We start from the raw sequence: 19,353 nt of genomic DNA, 5'->3' as shown, positions 1-19,353 counted from the left end.
TTTTCTAAAGGAGAGTTGAATACCGCTCTACGTTTAGTATTGTTATGCTTTTTAGGAATTGAACCCTGGTCTCCAGTGGGTAAGCATGTACAGTGGGGAGAACAAGAATTTATACACTGCCGATTTTGCAGGTTTTCCTACTTACAAAGCATGTAGAGGTCTGTAATTTTTATCATAGGTACACTTCAACTGTGAGAGACGGAATCTAAAACAAAAATCCAGAAAATCACATTGTATGATTTTTAAGTAAATAATTTGCATTTTATTGCATGACATAAGTATTTGATACATCAGAAAAGCAGAACTTAATATTTGGTACAGAAACCTTTGTTTGCAATTACAGAGATCATACGTTTCCTGTAGGTCTTGACCAGGTTTGCACACACTGCAGCAGGGATTTTGGCCCACTCCTCCATACAGACCATCCTTCAGGTTTCGGGGCTGTCGCTGGGCAATACAGACTTTCAGCTCCCTCCAAAGATTTTCCATTGGGTTCAGGTCTGGAGACTGGCTAGGCCACTCCAGGACCTTGAGATGCTTCTTACGGAGCCACTCCTTAGTTGCCCTGGCTGTGTGTTTCGGTCGTTGTCATGCTGGAAGACCCAGCCACGACCCATCTTCAATGCTCTTACTGAGGGAAGGAGGTTGTTGGCCAAGTTCTCGCGATACATGGCCCCATCCATCCTCCCGTCAATACGGTGCAGTCGTCCTGTCCCCTTTGCAGAAAAGCATCCCCAAAGAATGATGTTTCCACCTCCATGCTTCACGGTTGGGATGGCAAACTTCAGACGGGCCTGGACATGTGCTGGCTTGAGCAGGGGGACAATGCAGGATTTTAATCCATGACGGCGTAGTGTGTTACTAATGGTTTTCTTTGAGACTGTGGTCCCAGCTCTCTTTAGGTCATTGACCAGGTCGTGCCATGTAGTTCTGGGCTGATCCCTCACCTTCCTCATGATCATTGATGCCCCACAAGGTGACATCTTGCTTGGAGCCCTCTGACCCCACTCTCCGAGGTTGTCTCAGGGGAAGTGGGATATGTAAAAAACACAATTCAAACTTGTACCCCCACCTAATAATTATTTTAGAACGCTAAGATTAGAGACTTTGACTGACAAAGAAATTCCTTCCTGTTCCACCCAATTCCATTGTCAAGAGTGTTTTGGACCGGTTTTGACCCTTCCACTCAAAATGGCTGCTCTGATAAAACAATGGTCTGCTGGGTTCTTAATGGACAAGACCCCGGGGATGCTGCAGCATGATGGAACCTCCAAGTGAGTTTCACAGTAAATGAAGGCGACGCCGCTCTGTCTCGGTGCCAGTTGCAGTATCTTTGATTCCTGTTGCTTGAGGTGTTGGCAAAGGCCTCCTTCTTGCCACCACCTCCCTGCCTTCATCACACCACAGCACTGTGTTCAGCGTGTTCTAATGTCTCGTCGATGATGCTGTGGGACATGTCATAATAGAGAACAACATATTAACAAGGCATTTTTGAGCTGTAGCCATTTTGAGCCCTAAAAGATGTGCAATGGATGATGATGATGTCACACAATAAAAAAGTATGTTATTTAAAGAAGAGAAATGGATACATTTGAAGATAAATTACTATATACATTTGACTGCTTAGTGACCAATAACTGCATTACAACAAATAAAAGGTAGCACTTTATAATAACTCCACATAATAAAGCATTTATAATGGATTAGTAAATAGTTTATTCATCATTTATTAATCATTACTCCCACATTTGTAAACGTTAGTAGTCTAGATATTCACACATTTAAACAACTTTAAAGTATTTAATAATGATTCATAAGATCATTCAGGAGATATTTAATGTAGGTCCTTATAAACCATTTACTAATCATTAGTTCAGTATTTGTGCTATTTATACTTCATAAATGTTTTAAGTGACCAGTGTAATTCCTCACAAAAAGATGGAGATTCCAGCAGAACCTGATGCTCCTTCAGGTCTCAAAATGGCCCCTAGAACATATCAATGGTTAAACAATAAGCACACACAGAGGATGTTAAAGAAAATATATTGAACATTTTATTCCAAAAGACAGTTGTAATAATGTGATGTGCAACTTCAGACTCACACTATGCTGAGTCCAAAAATGCTCACATAAGAGTTTATTGTCAGTGACTTTTCTACCAAAACCAAAGTGTGGATTGCAGTCACTCCTTAGAGCAGTCTAATCTCGCTAACCGAGGACTAAAATCTTGCGTCATTTGGTCAGCTGCATGATTAAATTCAAGGTCCATACATGTTAGAAATTGGGAGTTCCGGTTTGCGAAGTCACCACCCCCCTTCCTCTAATTTCACCACACCACGAAGCAGTCGAAGCACTGCCTTCGCCCAATCTTGGTACATCCAAATAATCAGGGACAAAAACCCAAACACCGAAACTACTGCTGCTAGTTATCCTATGCATTACATCCTGTCATGACAGATTCTTCGGTGCCTGGTTTCCTCCAGACGTGACGCTTGGCATTCAGGCCAGAGAGTTCAATCTTGGTTTCATCAGACCAGAGAATCTTGTTTCTCATGGTCTGAGAGTCTTTAGATGCCTTTTAGCAAACTCCAAGCGGGCTGTCATGTGCCTTTTACTGAGGAGTGGCTTCCGTCTGGCCACCCAACCATAAAGGCAAGATTGGTGGAGTGCTGCAGAGATGGTTGTCCTTCTGGAAGGGTCTCCCATCTCCACAGAGAACTCTGGAGCTCTGTCAGAGTGACCATCGGGTTCTTGGTCACCTCCCTGACCAAGGCCCTTCTCCCCCGACTGCTCACTTTGGCCGGGCAGCCAGCTCTTCCATTTAAGAATGATGGAGGCCACTGTGTTCTTGGGGACCTTCAATGCCACAGAAATGTTTTGGTACCCTTCCCCAGATCTGTGCCTCGACACAATCCTGTCTCGGAGCTATACAGACAATTCCTTCGACATCATGGCTTGGATTTTGCTCTGACATGCACTGTCAACTGTGGGACCTTATATAGACAGGTGTGTGCCTTTCCAAATCATGTCCAATCAATTGAATTTACCACCGGTGGACTCATGTTGTAGAAACATCTCAAGGATGATCAATGGAAAAGGGATGCACCTGAGCTCAATTTCGAGCCTCATAGCAAAGGGTCTGAATACTTATGTAAATAAGGTATTTTTTTATAAATTTGCAAAAACTTCAAAAAAACTGTTTTTGCTTTGGCATTATGGGGTATTGTGTCTAGATTGATGAGGACTTTTGTATTTATTTAATCCATTTTAGAATAAGGCTGTAACGTAACAAAACGTGGGAAAAATGAAGGGCTCTGAATACTTTCCGAATGCATTGTGTATTTCCTTTAACATCGTGTGGTGTGTGCTTATTCTTTAACCATTTGATATGTTCTAGAGGCCATTTTGAGACCTTAAGGAGTATCAGGTACTGCTGGAATGTCTACCAATGGCATGTCCATCTTTTTGTGAGAAATTACACTGGTCACTCAAAACATTTATGACGCCACGCAAAAGACTTAACTAATGATTAGTAAATGGTTTATAAGGACCTATATTCAACATTTCATGAATGGAGTAATGATTAATAAATGATGAATAAACTATTTACTAATGCATTATAAATGCTTTATTATGTGGAGTTATTATAAAGTGCTACCCAAATAAATGCTAATTTACTGTGTGAAAATGCATTTGAAGGGATTTGGAAAAAGCAACCATGTAGGCGAAGGAGAAAGTATCAACATTTGCAATTCAATAACACGTCTTTTATCATATGGCTATGACCCTAAGCTGAGGATAAACCGACTCTAGCCAAAACAATGGAATAAAATGTTTGGCCCCGGCTAGAGGCTCAAATAGTATGTAACGTTATCATGAATGGGTGGAGATGTTTCTACAATCACTCAAGCTTAAAATACATAGCATCAGATGGCCAGTGATAAACTGATTGATTGGAAATAAAATCACAGCTTCCACAATCAGATCGGAAATAAAACCGGGCTCCACCTTTGTGAAATGGAGCATGAAATACAACCTTCATAAATGTTGTTGTATTTCTTTGTAGTGCCACTATTTGCTCCTATTCTTGACATAGATACATTACAGGTGTTAATCCGCTGACTTGTGACTAACTTCGTTAAAAAAAACTTGTGAATATTCTGGGAAAATAAATCAACTTCATAAAAACATCCATAATGTCTATACATACCATCATGTATATGTATATATTTATACTCCAGACTCCGACATTGCTCATCCTAATATTTCTAAATTCAATTTTTTTGTTAATTTTTTTTAGATGTGTGTATTGTTAGATATTACTGCACTGTTGGAGCTTGAAACACAAGCATTTCACTACACCTGCAATAACATCTGCTAAATATGTGTATGCGACAAATAACATTTGATTTGATTTTGATTTGACAACCATTAACATTTCATATATCTTCTCTCCTGTCACTGGAACCAAAAATGAGCAATGTTAAATGCATTCATGATCCATCTAGAACTCAACAGTGGCAGCAACAGGACAATCAAGGCAGTGCATGTGTCCAAGTGCAGTCATTTACAGAAGACAAAAGGCAAGATACAGGTGATCCACAACTTTTAAAATTAATAAAACAAAATTATTTTACAACTGACCATTCATATAAAACATTTACAGTCAAATGTTTTACAGTCAAAAATACACACGTCCATTTCACAAATACCATGAAAGGGTTAGATATGTAGTCTAAGTCATGTAATAGAATCATGTTAGAAATATAATAATACCTTATGGATAATGTAATACATTAAAAGGTAGAGTCAGCTAAATGACTTTCCCAAGGTAGAGTCGGCTAAATGACTTTGCCAAGGTAGAGTCAGCTAAATGACTTTGCCAAGGTGGAGTCAGCTAAATGACTTTGCCAAGGTGGAGTCAGCTAAATGACTTTGCCAAGGTAGAGTCAGCTAAATGACTTTGCCAAGGTAGAGTCAGCTAAATGACTTTGCCAAGGTAGAGTCAGCTAAATGACTTTGCCAAGGTAGAGTCAGCTAAATGACTTTGCCAAGGTAGAGTCAGCTAAATGACTTTGCCAAGGTAGAGTCAGCTAAATGACTTTGCCAAGGTAGAGTCAGCTAAATGACTTTGCCAAGGTAGAGTCAGCTAAATGACTTTGCCAAGGTAGAGTCAGCTAAATGACTTTGCCAAGGTGGAGTCAGCTAAATGACTTTGCCAAGGTAGAGTCAGCTAAATGACTTTGCCAAGGTAGAGTCAGCTAAATGACTTTGCCAAGGTAGAGTCAGCTAAATGACTTTGCCAAGGTAGAGTCAGCTAAATGACTTTGCCAAGGTAGAGTCAGCTAAATGACTTTGCCAAGGTAGAGTCAGCTAAATGACTTTGCCAAGGTAGAGTCAGCTAAATGACTTTGCCAAGGTAGAGTCAGCTAAATGACTTTGCCAAGGTAGAGTCAGCTAAATGACTTTGCCACAAGCCGCACAGACAATATTGTTTTGAGCGAGATGCAAGATGCTCTTAGCTGTTGCGGAAACAACCGCTGACTCTACATTTAAGACTGATGGTCATGAAAGCTGCATGTCATAGGCTACGTCAAATCCCAGGCACACCTCTTTATCTTGGGCTTATCCATGTAAGAAACGATGAGGTAAAGACTTGTTTAAGGCCTATGAATCAACACTTCCTGCACCACTTATAACATGAACATCTTCAGACATTCAAAAACAATTAGGCTACCTGGGGCAGCAGATAACCTAGTGGTTAAGAGCTGACTAGGTGAAAAACCTGTCAATGTGCCCTTGAGCAAGGCACTTAACCCTAATTGCTCCTGTAAGTCACTCTTGATTAGAGCATCTGCTAAATGACTAAAATGTAAATTACATGGACAAACGGCCTCCATGAGCGTGTCAATACGTTTGGTTGTTGATAAAATACAATAATATTTATACAAATAATATACTAAAGTATAGTATATAAGTACTAAAGTACCAGGGGTCTACGAACCCTGTTCCTGGAGAGCTACCCTCCTGGAGGTTTTCGCTAACCCGATTCAGCATATCAACCAGCTAATTATTAGAATCAGGTGTGGTAGATTAGGGTTGGAGCGAAACTCGACCGGACGGTAGCTCTCCAGGAACAGGGTTGTAAGAGCCCTGTTTTATACAATACAAATACACTGAGTGTGCAAAACATTAAAAATGCCAATATGTAACTTTTTGGGCGACCCGACCAAATTTACATGGAAATGTGGGTTATAGATCTATAATTCGACTTGAAAACAAGTCTAAGAAGGAGTAGATCTGTTCTATGTGCACTATTTCTATGCTTCCCATTCTTAAGTTTTGTTTTTGCGTCTTTTACTTTCTGTTATGTCCTTGTACTTTCTGTTATGAATTTGGTGGGGTTGCCCAAAAAGTTACATATTACAGCTTTAATTCTCCGTACTGGCCAATGATTATAACGGCGACTATGATCCAACCATAGATTCATACATTGTGCCCCTGGCCTGAGAGGATGGAAGTTCAATATGTAGCTAGATGTAGACTAATGTTAATTAGCTGACCTGGCGCATTGTTGCCTATGAAAGGAAGTTAGGCTAGCTAGCAAGCATTTTAGCCAGGTAGCCTAGGACAACTAAAAATAAAAACGTGTTCTGTATGACAAAGTCATAGACTGTTTCGTCAACATGAAAGAGAGGAGGATGGCATTGGCGTTTCTCTACAAGTATTGTAAGTCAACATGTCTTTTCTACTTGCACGAACACACACACACACACACACACACACACAGACAAATCCGAACCATGGACAGCCACATCATATTTAGCTTACATTGATTGGACTAAATTGTTTTTGGTATCTTTTAGTTGTCACTGTATTAGACTAAGCATAGGTGATTTGATGATGTTGAAATGTTGAAGTTGAAATGGTGCTGGAATAGTGGAGGCAGCCCCTGTTTTTTGGGGTCTTGCGGTAACTCTCTGTGGTTTTAAATCAATAGTTGTTTAGTAGTCTGAAAATGTCAGAAACATTAACTTGCTTGACCATGCTGTAGGTCATGTAACTGTTTGTTACATGCAATATGCTTTGTGGACTTCACCGGACAGAGGTTGCTCTCCGGTTTTGTGATGAAACAAAGGTGTGGTTGAATTTATTCTGCCACTGTCTTCTTATTGTCTCAGCCTTAGGCCTATATATCACGGTCGTAAGGCATGTGAACTAACAGGTTATAGAACAAACAACGCAATTATCACAACACATACAGTAGATTGTAATATGGATTTTTGGGGGGGGCTTGGCTTCCCCAGTGATTTTACCCACACACCACTACTGTAAGTAAATCTATTTAATCTCTAATGTATGTATGTATGCATGCATGCATGACTAAGTCGCTTTGGCTAAAAGTGTTTGCTAAATGGCATATTTTGCAATAACAAAGCGGTATATTTTGCGTCTCCAGCCATGGGGTAGGCCCAGTCTCATCTACAGTCGTCACCTTCTGTCCACTAGCCAGTCAAAGGATGGGCTCGGTGTCATTCCAATTGACAATGGCATCTTTCCATCTAGGAAAACAAAACACAATAAACTTAGTCAAAGAATGGACTATGCTAAATGCATGCAAAATGTTGATATAATTGTAAGTCGCTCTGGATAAGACTGTCTGCTAAATGACAAAAATGTACATGTACCATAAAAACATTGTACTACAAATGTTGTTCAAAGTATCACTTGCAATATCAATAGGCAGCATTATACACTGAGTGGATGGCAGACTGACCATGACAGACTAACCAGGTGAATCCAGGTGAAAGCTATGATCCCTTATTGATGTCACTTGTTAAATCCACTTCAAATCAGTGTAGATGAAGGGGAGGAGACAGGTTAAAGAAGGATTTTTAGGCCTTGAGACATGGATTCAGAAGTTGAATGGGCAAGACAAAAGATTGAAGTGCCTTTGAACGGGGTTTGGAAGTAGGTGTCAGGCGCACCTGTTTGTGTCAAGAACTGCAACACTGCTGGGTTTTTCACACTCAACAGTTTACCGTGTGTATCAAGAATGGTCCACCACCCAAAGGACATCCAGCCAACTTGACACAAATGTGGGAAGCATTGGAGTCAACATGAGGTGCAACTCAATATTAGGAAGGTGTTCCTAATGTTTGGTATACTCAGTGTAAATCCTACAATGATAACAGTTTTATTTGGCAGGTGCATTTCAAGACACCCTAGGACACTTTACATTAAAAGTACATAAAAATCTAATCCTAGTGCAATTAAAATCAAGCTATTATATGGAATTGTTTTAAGATGGTCATACCATGGATCATTTAGCTATTTTATTTGGAATTTTAGGACCCCTTTAGGTATAAAACAATAAATATATAAAAATATTATCTGATCAAATATTGAATTTGGCGTTTACTACTGTAGCCCATAGAAACGCATTGAATAACACATTCATAAATGGCAAAAAAGACAGTCAAAAAATAAGTGTCTGTCCTGTATCTAGGAGACATAAGAAAGATCAGGAAATATATATTCATATTTGGTTTACATAAGCTCCATACTTCCATTACATATTTTTTCTGGTACTGGTTACCTTCAGACAAATCACCAGCTTAAACTGATGGATTTTGATGGGGATTTTTCTATTATGTTACTTCGATTATTAGCCTCTAGGTGGTTTTAATGCATTTTTGAACAAGAAAAATGAACTGACTTACTTGGTCCGTATACAGTGTTCAAGAGGAGGAATGAGATCAGTGTGGATATCTTGGCAGCCAGCAGATATTCCTGAGGTACCTACAGCTGCACATAAATACAAGAATACGAACTCTTCATGAGGAACATTAACTTGATATTAGCATTGTAAGTCATTCATTTCTCAACTGAAGAAATACATACGAGTGATACGTGAGATGAAGAATGAATAGGGCCTGATAATTTCACATCAATAACAGTTACCCAAATAGCTCCATAAAAAAGGGATGAATCTGTCTAGTTCTCTAGCAAATCAAACCAACCCAGATCATCGTCATCGTCATGTGTTCCATACGTACAGACAGTTAGGCAGATTTCCTCCTGCTGATTGGCTAGGCCGTCGTAGTAGTACAAGTCAAACTCCCCGAGCACACACTGGTCCGTCAGCAGCTCCTGCACGCCAAAGAGCACGCTGAAATGGCTCTCGCTGCACACCACCCAGATAGGGAACTTGGGAGTCTTCAGGTTGGAACCAACCTTCAAAATGTATCAAACCATACACGATCATTAGAAACAAAGGTATCTGGAAATGGAGTGTCTTGGTTGAGAAGTGTAGACATTGATTGAGTCAAAAAGAGTTGACTAAAATCTGCATGGTAACTATTTATTTGTTAGTGTTTCTCTGTGCTGCACATGTTGCTAGCTAACTAGTTACTCCCGGTTCTAAAACAGTGCAGAAAGATTGATTAAAAGGCACAATCTGTAATACTTTTGGCTGTTTTAACAGATGTGCGAGTCCCAAATGGCAACCAACTAACTCCCTTTATAGTGCTCTACTTTTAAACAGGGCCCAAGTAGTGCACAATAAATGGAATATGGTTCCATTTGGGACACATTTGATGTGTCATGTAAGTCATGGGTTTTTACCTTGCATATATTATAATGTTCAAATAAGGACAGCAGTCCAATGTCACTGCGACCTCTTATTCCCTTGAGAAGGGTCAGGTTTCCATTGCCTGAATCCAGCTCCATGTTGTTGTTGAAGACATTGGACACAGCCTGTCCACACAGCAATAAATTCACCAGCTCCTATGGAATAATAATAAACGTCACGGTGGATTACGTTTAAATTAATACAGTAAACATACAACGCAATAAACTATATATACAAAAGTATGTGGACGCCCCTTCAAATGAGTGGATTCGGTTATTTCAGCCATACCCATTGCTGACAGGTGTATAAATCGAGCACACAGCCATGCAATCTCCATAGACAAACATTGGCAGTAGAATGACCTTACTGAAGAGCTCAGTGACTTTCAATATGGCACCGTCATAGGATGCCACCTTTCCAACAAGTCAGTTCGTCAAATTTCTGCCCTGCTAGAGCTGCCCCGGTCAATTGTAAGTGCTGTTATTATGAAGTCGAAACGGGGGGCCATTATGAAAAATGTATGCACTCACTTAACTGTAAGTCGCTCTGGATAAGAGCGTCTGCTAAATGACTAAAATGTAAATGTAAAATGAAACGGCCCCTTAGTTCCAGAGAAGGGAAATCTTAATGCTACAGCATACAAAGACATTCTAGACGATTCTGTGCTTCCAACTTTGTGGCAACAGTTTGGAGAAGGTCCTTACCTGTTTCAGCATGACAATGTCCCCGTGCACAAAGCGAGGTCCATACAGCAATGGTTTGTCCAGATCAGTGTGGAAGAACTTGACTAGCCTGCACAGAGCCCTGACCTCAACCCCATCGAACACCTTTGGGATGAATTGGAACGCTGACTGCGAGCCAGGCCTAATCGCCCAACATCAGTGCCCGACCTCACTAATGCTCTTGTGGCTGAATGGAATCAAGTCCCTGCAGCAATGTTCCAACATCTAGTGGAAAGCCTTCCCAGAAGAGTGGAGGCTGTATATGGGAGCAAAGTGTGGGACCAAATCCATATTAATGCCCATGATTTTGGAATGAGATGTTCGAATAGCAGGTGTCCACATACGTTTGGTCATGTAGTGTATATTATTTAGGGCTGGGAATTGCCAGGGACCTCACCATACAATATTATCACAATACTTAGGCGCCGATACGATATGTATTGCGATTCTATATCTATCACGATTCTATATCTATCACGATTCTATATGTATTGCGATTCGATGCTGCAATTTTAGTGCGATTTGATGTTCCAAACATATTGCTCACTATAGGTCTGCTGGGAGCCATAAGAAAACACGTTTTGGAGATAAAAGTGTTCATGTTGGCTCACCATTATTTTTTTTTTAAAGAAGATGGAGAACAAACTTTAGGATGAGAAATACCAGAGTTTTGGCGCAGGTACAGCCGACTATCGCTAGCTAACGTTAACCTTTAAAAAAAAATGTATTACTAATTGATACTTTGAGTAACAGTATCAATATAAAATCAGCAAAAATAATATCACGATACTCTACTGTATCGATTTTTTCCCCATTACTAATATTATTCCCCATGAGCAAAACAACATTGTCCAAGCTTAATCAAACAACAGAGCTATTGGTGAATTTGAAGAGTGTCTTTCAACAGAATTGGAGAAAACATGTTGATTTCTACTTGGCACAGTGCTATGTTTTTTCGTGGCCTACGTAGTGTGCATCCTAAATAGTACCCTATTCCCTACATAGTGCACTACTTTTGACCAGAGCCCTGGTAAAAAAAGTAGTGCTCTATTTAGGGGATATGGTGCCATTTGACACATTCACCCACCTGTGTGCAGTAGCCATGGGCTCCGATGAGTGTGGTGGTGGGGACATCCATATCCTCTCTAACCCTGAGGAAAAGGGGGAACAGGATCACAATAAGACAACATCTACTTTATATGGTATGCATGCATTTTCTGTCTGTTCATATGTGTTGAATGTACACTACAGCCGTACCGGTCAATAGATCTGGAGAGAATAGCAGAGATGGTGAGCAATATACACCCCAAGGCTCCTGACTCAAACTACAAAGAATGAAATCACCAGTCAGTCAAGTGTGAAAAAATCTAACGGAAAGAAATCTAACCGTAAACCCTCAAAGTAGACAAGAGTGCATGCTTTGGCATTTGACATGGGCACATAAAGATATTGACCATTTAATTAATATAGAGTCATCTCACCTGTTGAATGTGCTGTTCCACAAGCAACTGAAGGTCCTTTAGATTATCTACATGAATACATGTGATCTACAACAAGAGTTTTGGGAAATACGTTTGTCCAAAATTGGATCATAAATATCAGAACCTCATCCTCAAACCTAGATCATAACTGATAGATTATATAGACATCTGGGAACAATAATAATGTAATTGGATTAGAGTACATTTTTTATGATTCCTCCTATGAAAACACACTGTCTACATACAGTACATGGCTGAAGCTAAGCAGGGTTGGTCCTGGTCGTCCCTGGATGGGTGACCAGATGCTGCTGGAAGTGGTGTTGGAGGGCCAGTAGGAGGCGCTCTTTCCTCTGGTCTAAAATAAAATATCCCAATGCCACAGGGCTGTGATTGGGGACATTGCCCTGTGTAGGGTGCCGTCTTTTGGATGGGATGTTAAACGGGTGTCCTGACTCTCTGTGGTCACTAAATTTCCCATGGCACTTATTGCCCAATCTGGCCCCTCATACCATTATGGCCACCTAATCATCCCCAGCTTCCAAATGGCTCATTCATCCCCCCTCCTCTCCCCTGTAACTATTCCCCAGGTCTTTGCTGTAAATGAGAATGTGTTCTCAGTCAACTTAACTGCTAAAATAAAATAAAATACAAAATAGATGACAAGATGGTAGAGGCTATCCCTAACATTACTGCACCTTTTCTAGTACTCCTTCAGATCTACGGTGTCCTGTAAGGGTGAAATGGTTTCTTCCTGATGTTCTGCAAGACAACATTGGTAACAGAAAGGTTTATATAAAGAACCTTGGCTTACACCTTTTAAAACAAGGGTCGTATTCATTAGTGCACACCGTAGCAAAACGTTTTGCAACGGAAAACAAGCATTTCTTATTGGTCATGTTCGGGTAGTCCCTCCTTGTTTCAGTCCGTTTTCTGCCTAGTGAATACGACCCTGTATTTTCATGTTGACATTCTCTAAAAAAGTAGTTTTGATTGTGCTGGCTAGATCCCACCAAGGAGCAGAGAGTGTTTATAACTTACATGGCGATGGTGGCTTTTTTCCCCTCCCCAGCCCTCCACAGGATCTCAGCAGTGGCCAACGTGAGGCACTTTGTTCTCACAGCACCGGAGGGTCTTAATCTCCTGGTGACAAAATGCCATGTGAAGTCAAAGGAAGTCAAGCCGGAATTAAATACTGTAACTTACAGAATGTTCCTTGACTTAATACTCACTGATGTAAATCAAGAAAGCACTCATTGATGTGAATAAATGGTTTGTGAAGAACATTTAATTTCTCATAATAAGGATTGCGTCCCAAATGGCACCCTATTCCCAATATAGTGAACTACTTTTGACCAGAGCCATTTGGGCCCTGGCCCAAAGTAGTGCACTAAATATGGAATAGGATGCAATTTGGGAGACACCCTAGTACAAGTGGGCAATCTGACAGAGAAATATGAATGAATGCTGTGCTTACTGGTGCCCTGCATCGCTGCCGGTCTCCTCAAATAGAAGTTTCTGCAGAATACAAGCCTGGACTGAAGCCAGAACTCCACAGGGACCACCCTGGAAAGCCAATACAGTGACATTGCTAAACTACATGACCACACACATGAACATAACCACCAAGATAACCAATATTATCATGATTTTAATTATTCGTTCCAAGGGATGGAATTCTAGAGCCTAAATGCATCCCAAATGGCACCCTATTCCCTACATAGTGCACTACTTTTGATCAGGGCCCTATGGGCCATTTAGGACTCAGCTCCTGTGTGATTGATGTTTTACTCTCTGCAGACTGGTACACCAATAGCATTACAAAGGTGATCCAGTCCTTCCTTCTTCAGAACAAGCCCATATCTCAGATCTGGTGTATTGGTCCTACCTTCTTCTGAACAAGCCCATATCTCAGATCAGGTGTATCGGAGAAAGTGAAACTCTGACTCCTCCACTCTGCACTGAAACAACTGGTGCTGGAGCCAAGGATGAGCTCTTTCAGGGCCTGGTAAAAACACAGACAGACATCACAGCATTTAAACTCAAACCAGACCAAATATCTGAGCTCCAGTAATTACGTTTGAGTCCCAAATGGCACCCTTTTCCCTATATAGTGCACTACTTTTCATTCCACGGAGGGCCTAATGTCTGCTGGTGTTTGTTTTTTCCTTTTAATTAAGACCTAGACAACCAGGTGAGGGGAGTTCCTAACTAATTAGCGACCTTAATTCATCAAACAAGTACAAGGGTGGAGCGAAAACCTGCAGACACTCGGCCCGCCTTGGAATGAGTTTGACACGTGATCTAAAGACCTACAATGGCAGTATGCTGGTTCATGGGTTGACTATCAGAAGTGGTTTGAGGCAAACTGGAGGAGTGGCAGGACACTCTTGAGAGATCACGCAACTCCTCATCATCATCAATATCATCTGCAACAAAATACATGGTCCATGTCATCCAATACTGCAACAGAGGCGTCATCATGATAACACTTATAGACATTGAGTGAATGTTGCATTCAGCTTGATAAAATGTAATAATTACCCAAAATCATCTCCGACATGTGCAGATCAACATTTTGATTGGTCATTGATTTTGTTCTAAAATAATATACATAAATAAAATAAATATATATTAAATAGGTTACAGTAAGAAATCTGAAATTCCCTAGTCAGTAAAATGGTTGAAGGAAACTCAAAGTTACTTACTTGCTGGTCTTGTGCTTGTCTTGACCTACTCTCTCAAACCCAAAGCCATCTTCATCAAATCCTTTCCCCAGTGTGCTGCGTGGCTGTTGGCTTTCTCTCATGGGGTCAGCAGTGGAGAGCTCTGTCAACCCTGTAACCATTCTCTGTGACTGGACAGTAGTCAACAGAGACCCATCTCTGATGTTTTTGTTGTTTTCATCATTTGCCAGGAGAGGATTAGGGCCTCCCAACCGTCGAGTCTGACGTTTTTTATTTGATTCCTTAGACAGAACACAATTCACATCACCAAATGAGGGAACAAAGTGAGCTGTTCATCTGTATGTATCACAAGAGTCAGCTTAGTGAAGATACTGTATCCATGATTATGAATATAACATATCTCTCATAACAATACAGGGTCGTATTCATTAAGCACCAAACAAAAGAAAACTGACTGAAACAGGGATCGGAGCTTGTCCAATAAAAAACACTTCGTTTTCCATTGAGAAGCGTTTTACTACAGTGTGTACGAATGAATACAACACAGGTTTCATTGAGTCAAACCCTGTACCTGAGGGGAACTAGCTACAGGACCTGCCATCATGCCACGTCTGAGGCGGCTTGTTTTGTTCTTATTAGTACTCTCTGTGGTGACAACCGTGTTTTTGTCTGAAAAGGATTCCCTCTTAGCGGAGCTGTCATTGTCTAGGAAGGAGGGTACAGGCTGTCTGTCCTGCTGGCCCTCTGAGGAAAGGCTATGGCTCCAGATACTTCTCTGGGTGGTTGTAGGGGGAGTATTTGACGCTTCAAATGATGATAATGTACCATGAGACGAACAGACAACCTCTGCAAGTGACCTGGAACAGAAATGAATCACAATACACATCAAAACAAGCCTCTTGAAAATAACCTGACATGAGTCATATTTAGATTATTCTGATTATGATTAATACCTTGACATGTCAGTTTTGTTGAAAATCAATCCAGTAGTGTTCTCTTCTGCCCTGGTGTTGTCATACACTGTTGGTGTCACTGTTGGAGACTTTGTCACCAAATTCTGTGTAGTTGATACGGTCTGGATGACATCACTGTTGAAGCCTGTCCTGTCCTCTTTATGTCCTTCAATGTGATGTCTTACAATGATCTCCAACATTGATTTCAGGGGACAGTCTTGGGCCTATCAAGAAAACATAACAAGCAGCTGTGTGTTAATAAATTAAAGCTGTGGCACTTTACTTCCAATGCATTGAAACTCATCTGTCTCTTCTTTGATTAGGCTACCTTGTTTTTTTTATATAGACCTTCCAGGTGAAGAATTTGTCGCAGGTCGGATCTATTATTGATGCTGGCATCTGTACGGGGATGCTCTTCATCCATGCAAGCAATCGTTCTCTTGAGTCCCTGTAATGTGTGCAGGTAAACAAACATTGACTTTGCCTTTAACACAATCAGGCTAGCTAACGTTAGCTAGTTAACGTTAGCCAGCTAGCTAAATGTAACGTTTGCTACCTATAATAATAATAATAATAATATGCCATTTAGCAGACGCTTTTATCCAAAGCGACTTACAGTCATGCGTGCATACATTTTTGTGTATGGGTGGTCCCGGCGATCGAACCCACTACCCTGGCGTTACAAGCGCCGTGCTCTACCAGCTGAGCTACAGAGGACCACCAACTGTATAGCTAACGTTAAAGCTAAAACATCCTCAAAACATCAGATGATATCAATACTTTGATACTGACTTCAAGTTGTTACTAATAATGATACGTTAATGTCAAAGATATGTGTTAATGTGCTCTGTCTGAAAGAACATCTTTACCTTTCACAGATTGAACGGTGGTGTTTTTAGCTCAAGTTAGCTAGCTAACGTTACTGAAGCTAGTACACACCCAGTCTAGCCAGCAGAGCTAGCTTTTGCATTTTATTCCAACTGTACACAGCTCTCCACCTACCTTCCGACTGAGAAATTCCCGCACAAGCGATGCAGCAACTTCTTCAACTCGTACAACCATAATTTGTAGCATGAATGACAAATCCCCCCACAAAAAAATAATATTTAGCTAGCTACAGGCTACATACAGCACAGTATCACAGATAGAACAATGAAAATCTTTGACAGTATGGTCTGTTTCTATGGTTACGGTGCATGCGTGTTGCTGGGCCAAGAGAGCCTGCCTCCTGCTTCTTCAATGTTTTATGGCAGACTACTGACCCGAGATAATACAAAATACAAAAATAAATCAAACCATCCCACTCCTTCAGTCACATTCAAATCACATCCTTACACAGGCTCGGGTGCCTGTGAGGACAGGGCACTCATCGACATGATTCCTTGTAGTAATGCCTCTGCAGAAAAGTTTGAGTCCCAAAAAACCGCACTCACAATGATGCCTATTTTCTCAAATTTCCTCTCTGTTTGCGCTGTGCAGTTGATAACCAAAGTAATACACGCAACAAAGTCCACCTTCTTAACATGTAACATGTCAGGATTGTTGATAAAACAAGTTTACTGGAGAACTGAGACCAAGTAGAGACTTTGGACAGGGTGGATATGGTATAATAAAGGCAGTTTATTCAGAGGTAAAGATATCTGGAATCGCGTGCACGGACCCGTTCGTCAATCTCGTAGGGAGATATCTGAGAGAGCCCCGAAACATTGTGTGCTGACATTTTATACAATAAAATGAAGTAGGTTGAATCTAGTAGTTCTGATCTTCTGATTGGTCCTGATGAGTTGGGCGAGGTCCCCTCCAGGTTAGTATCACTGTTGCATTGGCTCTGAGTCGGGTTCTCTGTCTTCAGATGTTCAGCCTAAGAGAAGGGGATTTTTGTGTGTGTGTGTGTGTGTGTGTGTGTGTGTTTAACAGTGATGATGTGTGTGTGTGTGTGTGTGTGTGTGTGTGTGTGTGTGTTATCAGTGATGATGTGTGTGTGTGTGTGTGTGTGTGTGTTTATCAGTGATGATGTGTGTGTGTGTGTGTGTGTGTGTGTGTGTGTGTGTGTGTGTGTGTGTGTGGGTGTGTGTGTGTGTGTCCTCAGAGCAAGAACTCGTGAGTTGGAAGAACTGAGAGACCTATGGCGTGGGTGTTGTCCTTAGCCACCTGCTGACAAGGCTGACAAGATAGGACTCTTTTGTCCATTGTATTGAATACAAAGGCCCAACACAAAATGGGTAATGCACAAGATTTTAGTCAGACCAAGCTATAACATTATATATTTACTACGACAGGATCCCTCTGTTGTGCGGGCTCACTGAAATACCACACAGGGCAGACAGAGAACTGACTTCCTCATTCAAATCCTTCCGTAAATACCCTGACAGAGATAGTTCCCGCTCCCTGCTGGGCCTATCAGAGTAGAGACTGAGCGTGGTTTAGACTTACTCAGCCAATCCGTTGGCGCACCGGCTGGTCCCAGACCCTTGGCGCTCCACTGTTGCACACTGTTGCCAGGCATAAGTTTTTATCATAACAACCTGTGGAGTCAGCACCCAAAAGACACCGTTCCACTGTACTCTAAGTGCCTACGTTCAAGGACGGTTCACAGACAACGGTTCACAGACAACAAAGAGGCAGTGTTCGTATCTGTAAGAAATACAAGTCTTATCTCATCTTACCCCCTAACGTTCCTCACATGAATCACAGCTTGTTATGTGAAACTATTTATATCAGTACAGTTCAAACCTTCTATGTTTAATCACCAATGCATTCCTTCTAAGCTATTCATCACATACAGATCCAATTATGTGAAAATAGATCCCCACACCTTCAGTCACATTCAAATCACATCCTTACACAGGCTCAGGTGCCTGTGAGGACGGAGCACTCATCGACATGATTCCTTGTAGTAATGCCTCTGCAGAAAAGTCTGAGTCCCAAAAAACCGCACTCACAATGATGCCTATTTTCTCAAATTTCCTCTCTGTTTGCGCTGTGCAGTTGATAACCAAAGTAATAAACGCAACAAAGTCCACCTTCTTAACATGTAACATGTCAGGATCCCTCTGTTGACAAGGAACATAATCTTGTGTATCTTGTCATGAACCCTGCGTCCTGAGCCTGTTCCTGCCGGTGTTGCCGTTTTTCTGCTCTGAATCTCCTGTTTCCTGAAGGTTCCTGAACGCACCCTGTCCGGTTGCCGGGCGACGTTGCTAGGCGGGTGATCTCTCGATTACCCGCACCTGCTTCTCATCAGCTTTGGCACATCTGGTCCTGATCATCACCCTTTCATAAACTCTGACCTGACATCCATTCCCTGCCGGATCGTTAGCCATGAACAGTATGTTTTGTCAGCGTATCAGCCTCTGAGTTACTAGCGTTAGTTTTGTTGTTTTGCACCTTGTTGGCCTGCCGTGTACTTACCTCCGGGTTTTTTTCTGTCTACAGTCATTCTCCCGGGACCTTCACCCAACCCCTGCCTGGTTGTCGGCGGCTGCCGTGCCATCATTGGATCTGTCACTTCACCTCCACCAACTCATCTCCGCCGCTCGCTCCGTCTCCTGGATTACTCTGCATCTTTTTGAATCTGTTAATAAATACTCACCTTCGTTCAACTCACCTCGTCCTGGTCTGCTTCTGGGTTCTGTCGTAGTGAACCGTGACAGAACGATCCGGCCAGAAATGAACCCAGCGGACCTGGATTCTGTTCGCCATGCCATTACCCATCAGGAAAAGATGTTGGGACAACATAGCACGGCGCTACAGGAGATAGCATTGTCGGTTCTGAACTTTTCTACCAGTCTGACGAAGATCCAGGCTCAGCTCAGTTTGCCGGTGGAGAATCCACCACCGGTTTCACCCCTCTCGCCTGCCGCTTCTGGAGCTGTGCCC

The 19,353-nt window shown here is 41.6% G+C and overlaps 1 protein-coding gene across 6 annotated transcripts; it reads right to left on the bottom strand.

Moving 5' to 3' along the window:
* Window positions 1-947: 947 nt before the first annotated feature.
* mindy4 (MINDY lysine 48 deubiquitinase 4) lies at window positions 948-16,796 on the bottom strand. 6 transcript variants are annotated; one of them, XR_006002497.2, is made up of 20 exons: window positions 16,477-16,790; window positions 15,803-15,922; window positions 15,475-15,698; window positions 15,093-15,378; window positions 14,543-14,802; window positions 14,379-14,434; window positions 14,151-14,263; window positions 13,723-13,839; window positions 13,312-13,400; window positions 12,876-12,977; window positions 12,533-12,596; window positions 11,838-11,903; window positions 11,614-11,681; window positions 11,444-11,507; window positions 9,628-9,789; window positions 9,060-9,237; window positions 8,724-8,808; window positions 7,496-7,562; window positions 1,933-1,987; window positions 948-1,445 (listed from the first exon to the last, which is right to left on the bottom strand). XR_006002497.2 is itself a non-coding variant. In XM_041889759.2 (19 exons), the coding sequence occupies exons 1-18, from the start codon at window positions 16,546-16,548 to the stop codon at window positions 7,514-7,516; spliced, it is 2,175 nt and encodes a 724-aa protein (XP_041745693.1). In that variant the 5' UTR covers window positions 16,549-16,789; the 3' UTR covers window positions 948-1,445; window positions 7,496-7,513. The 6 variants fall into 6 exon arrangements, 5 of the variants coding, with proteins under 5 accessions (XP_041745693.1, XP_041745696.1, XP_041745692.1 ...); XM_041889759.2 differs by lacking the exon at window positions 1,933-1,987 and having other exon boundaries at window positions 16,477-16,789; XM_041889758.2 differs by lacking the exons at window positions 948-1,445; window positions 1,933-1,987 and having other exon boundaries at window positions 7,253-7,562; window positions 16,477-16,788.
* Between the last annotated feature and the right edge of the window lie 2,557 nt (window positions 16,797-19,353).

Source organism: Coregonus clupeaformis, chromosome 11 (assembly GCF_020615455.1).
Source record: "Coregonus clupeaformis isolate EN_2021a chromosome 11, ASM2061545v1, whole genome shotgun sequence".
NCBI classification, from domain to species: Eukaryota; Metazoa; Chordata; class Actinopteri; order Salmoniformes; family Salmonidae; genus Coregonus; species Coregonus clupeaformis.
The sequence above is the reverse complement of the archived record's forward strand: the minus strand, read 5'-3'. Positions and strand labels throughout refer to the sequence as shown.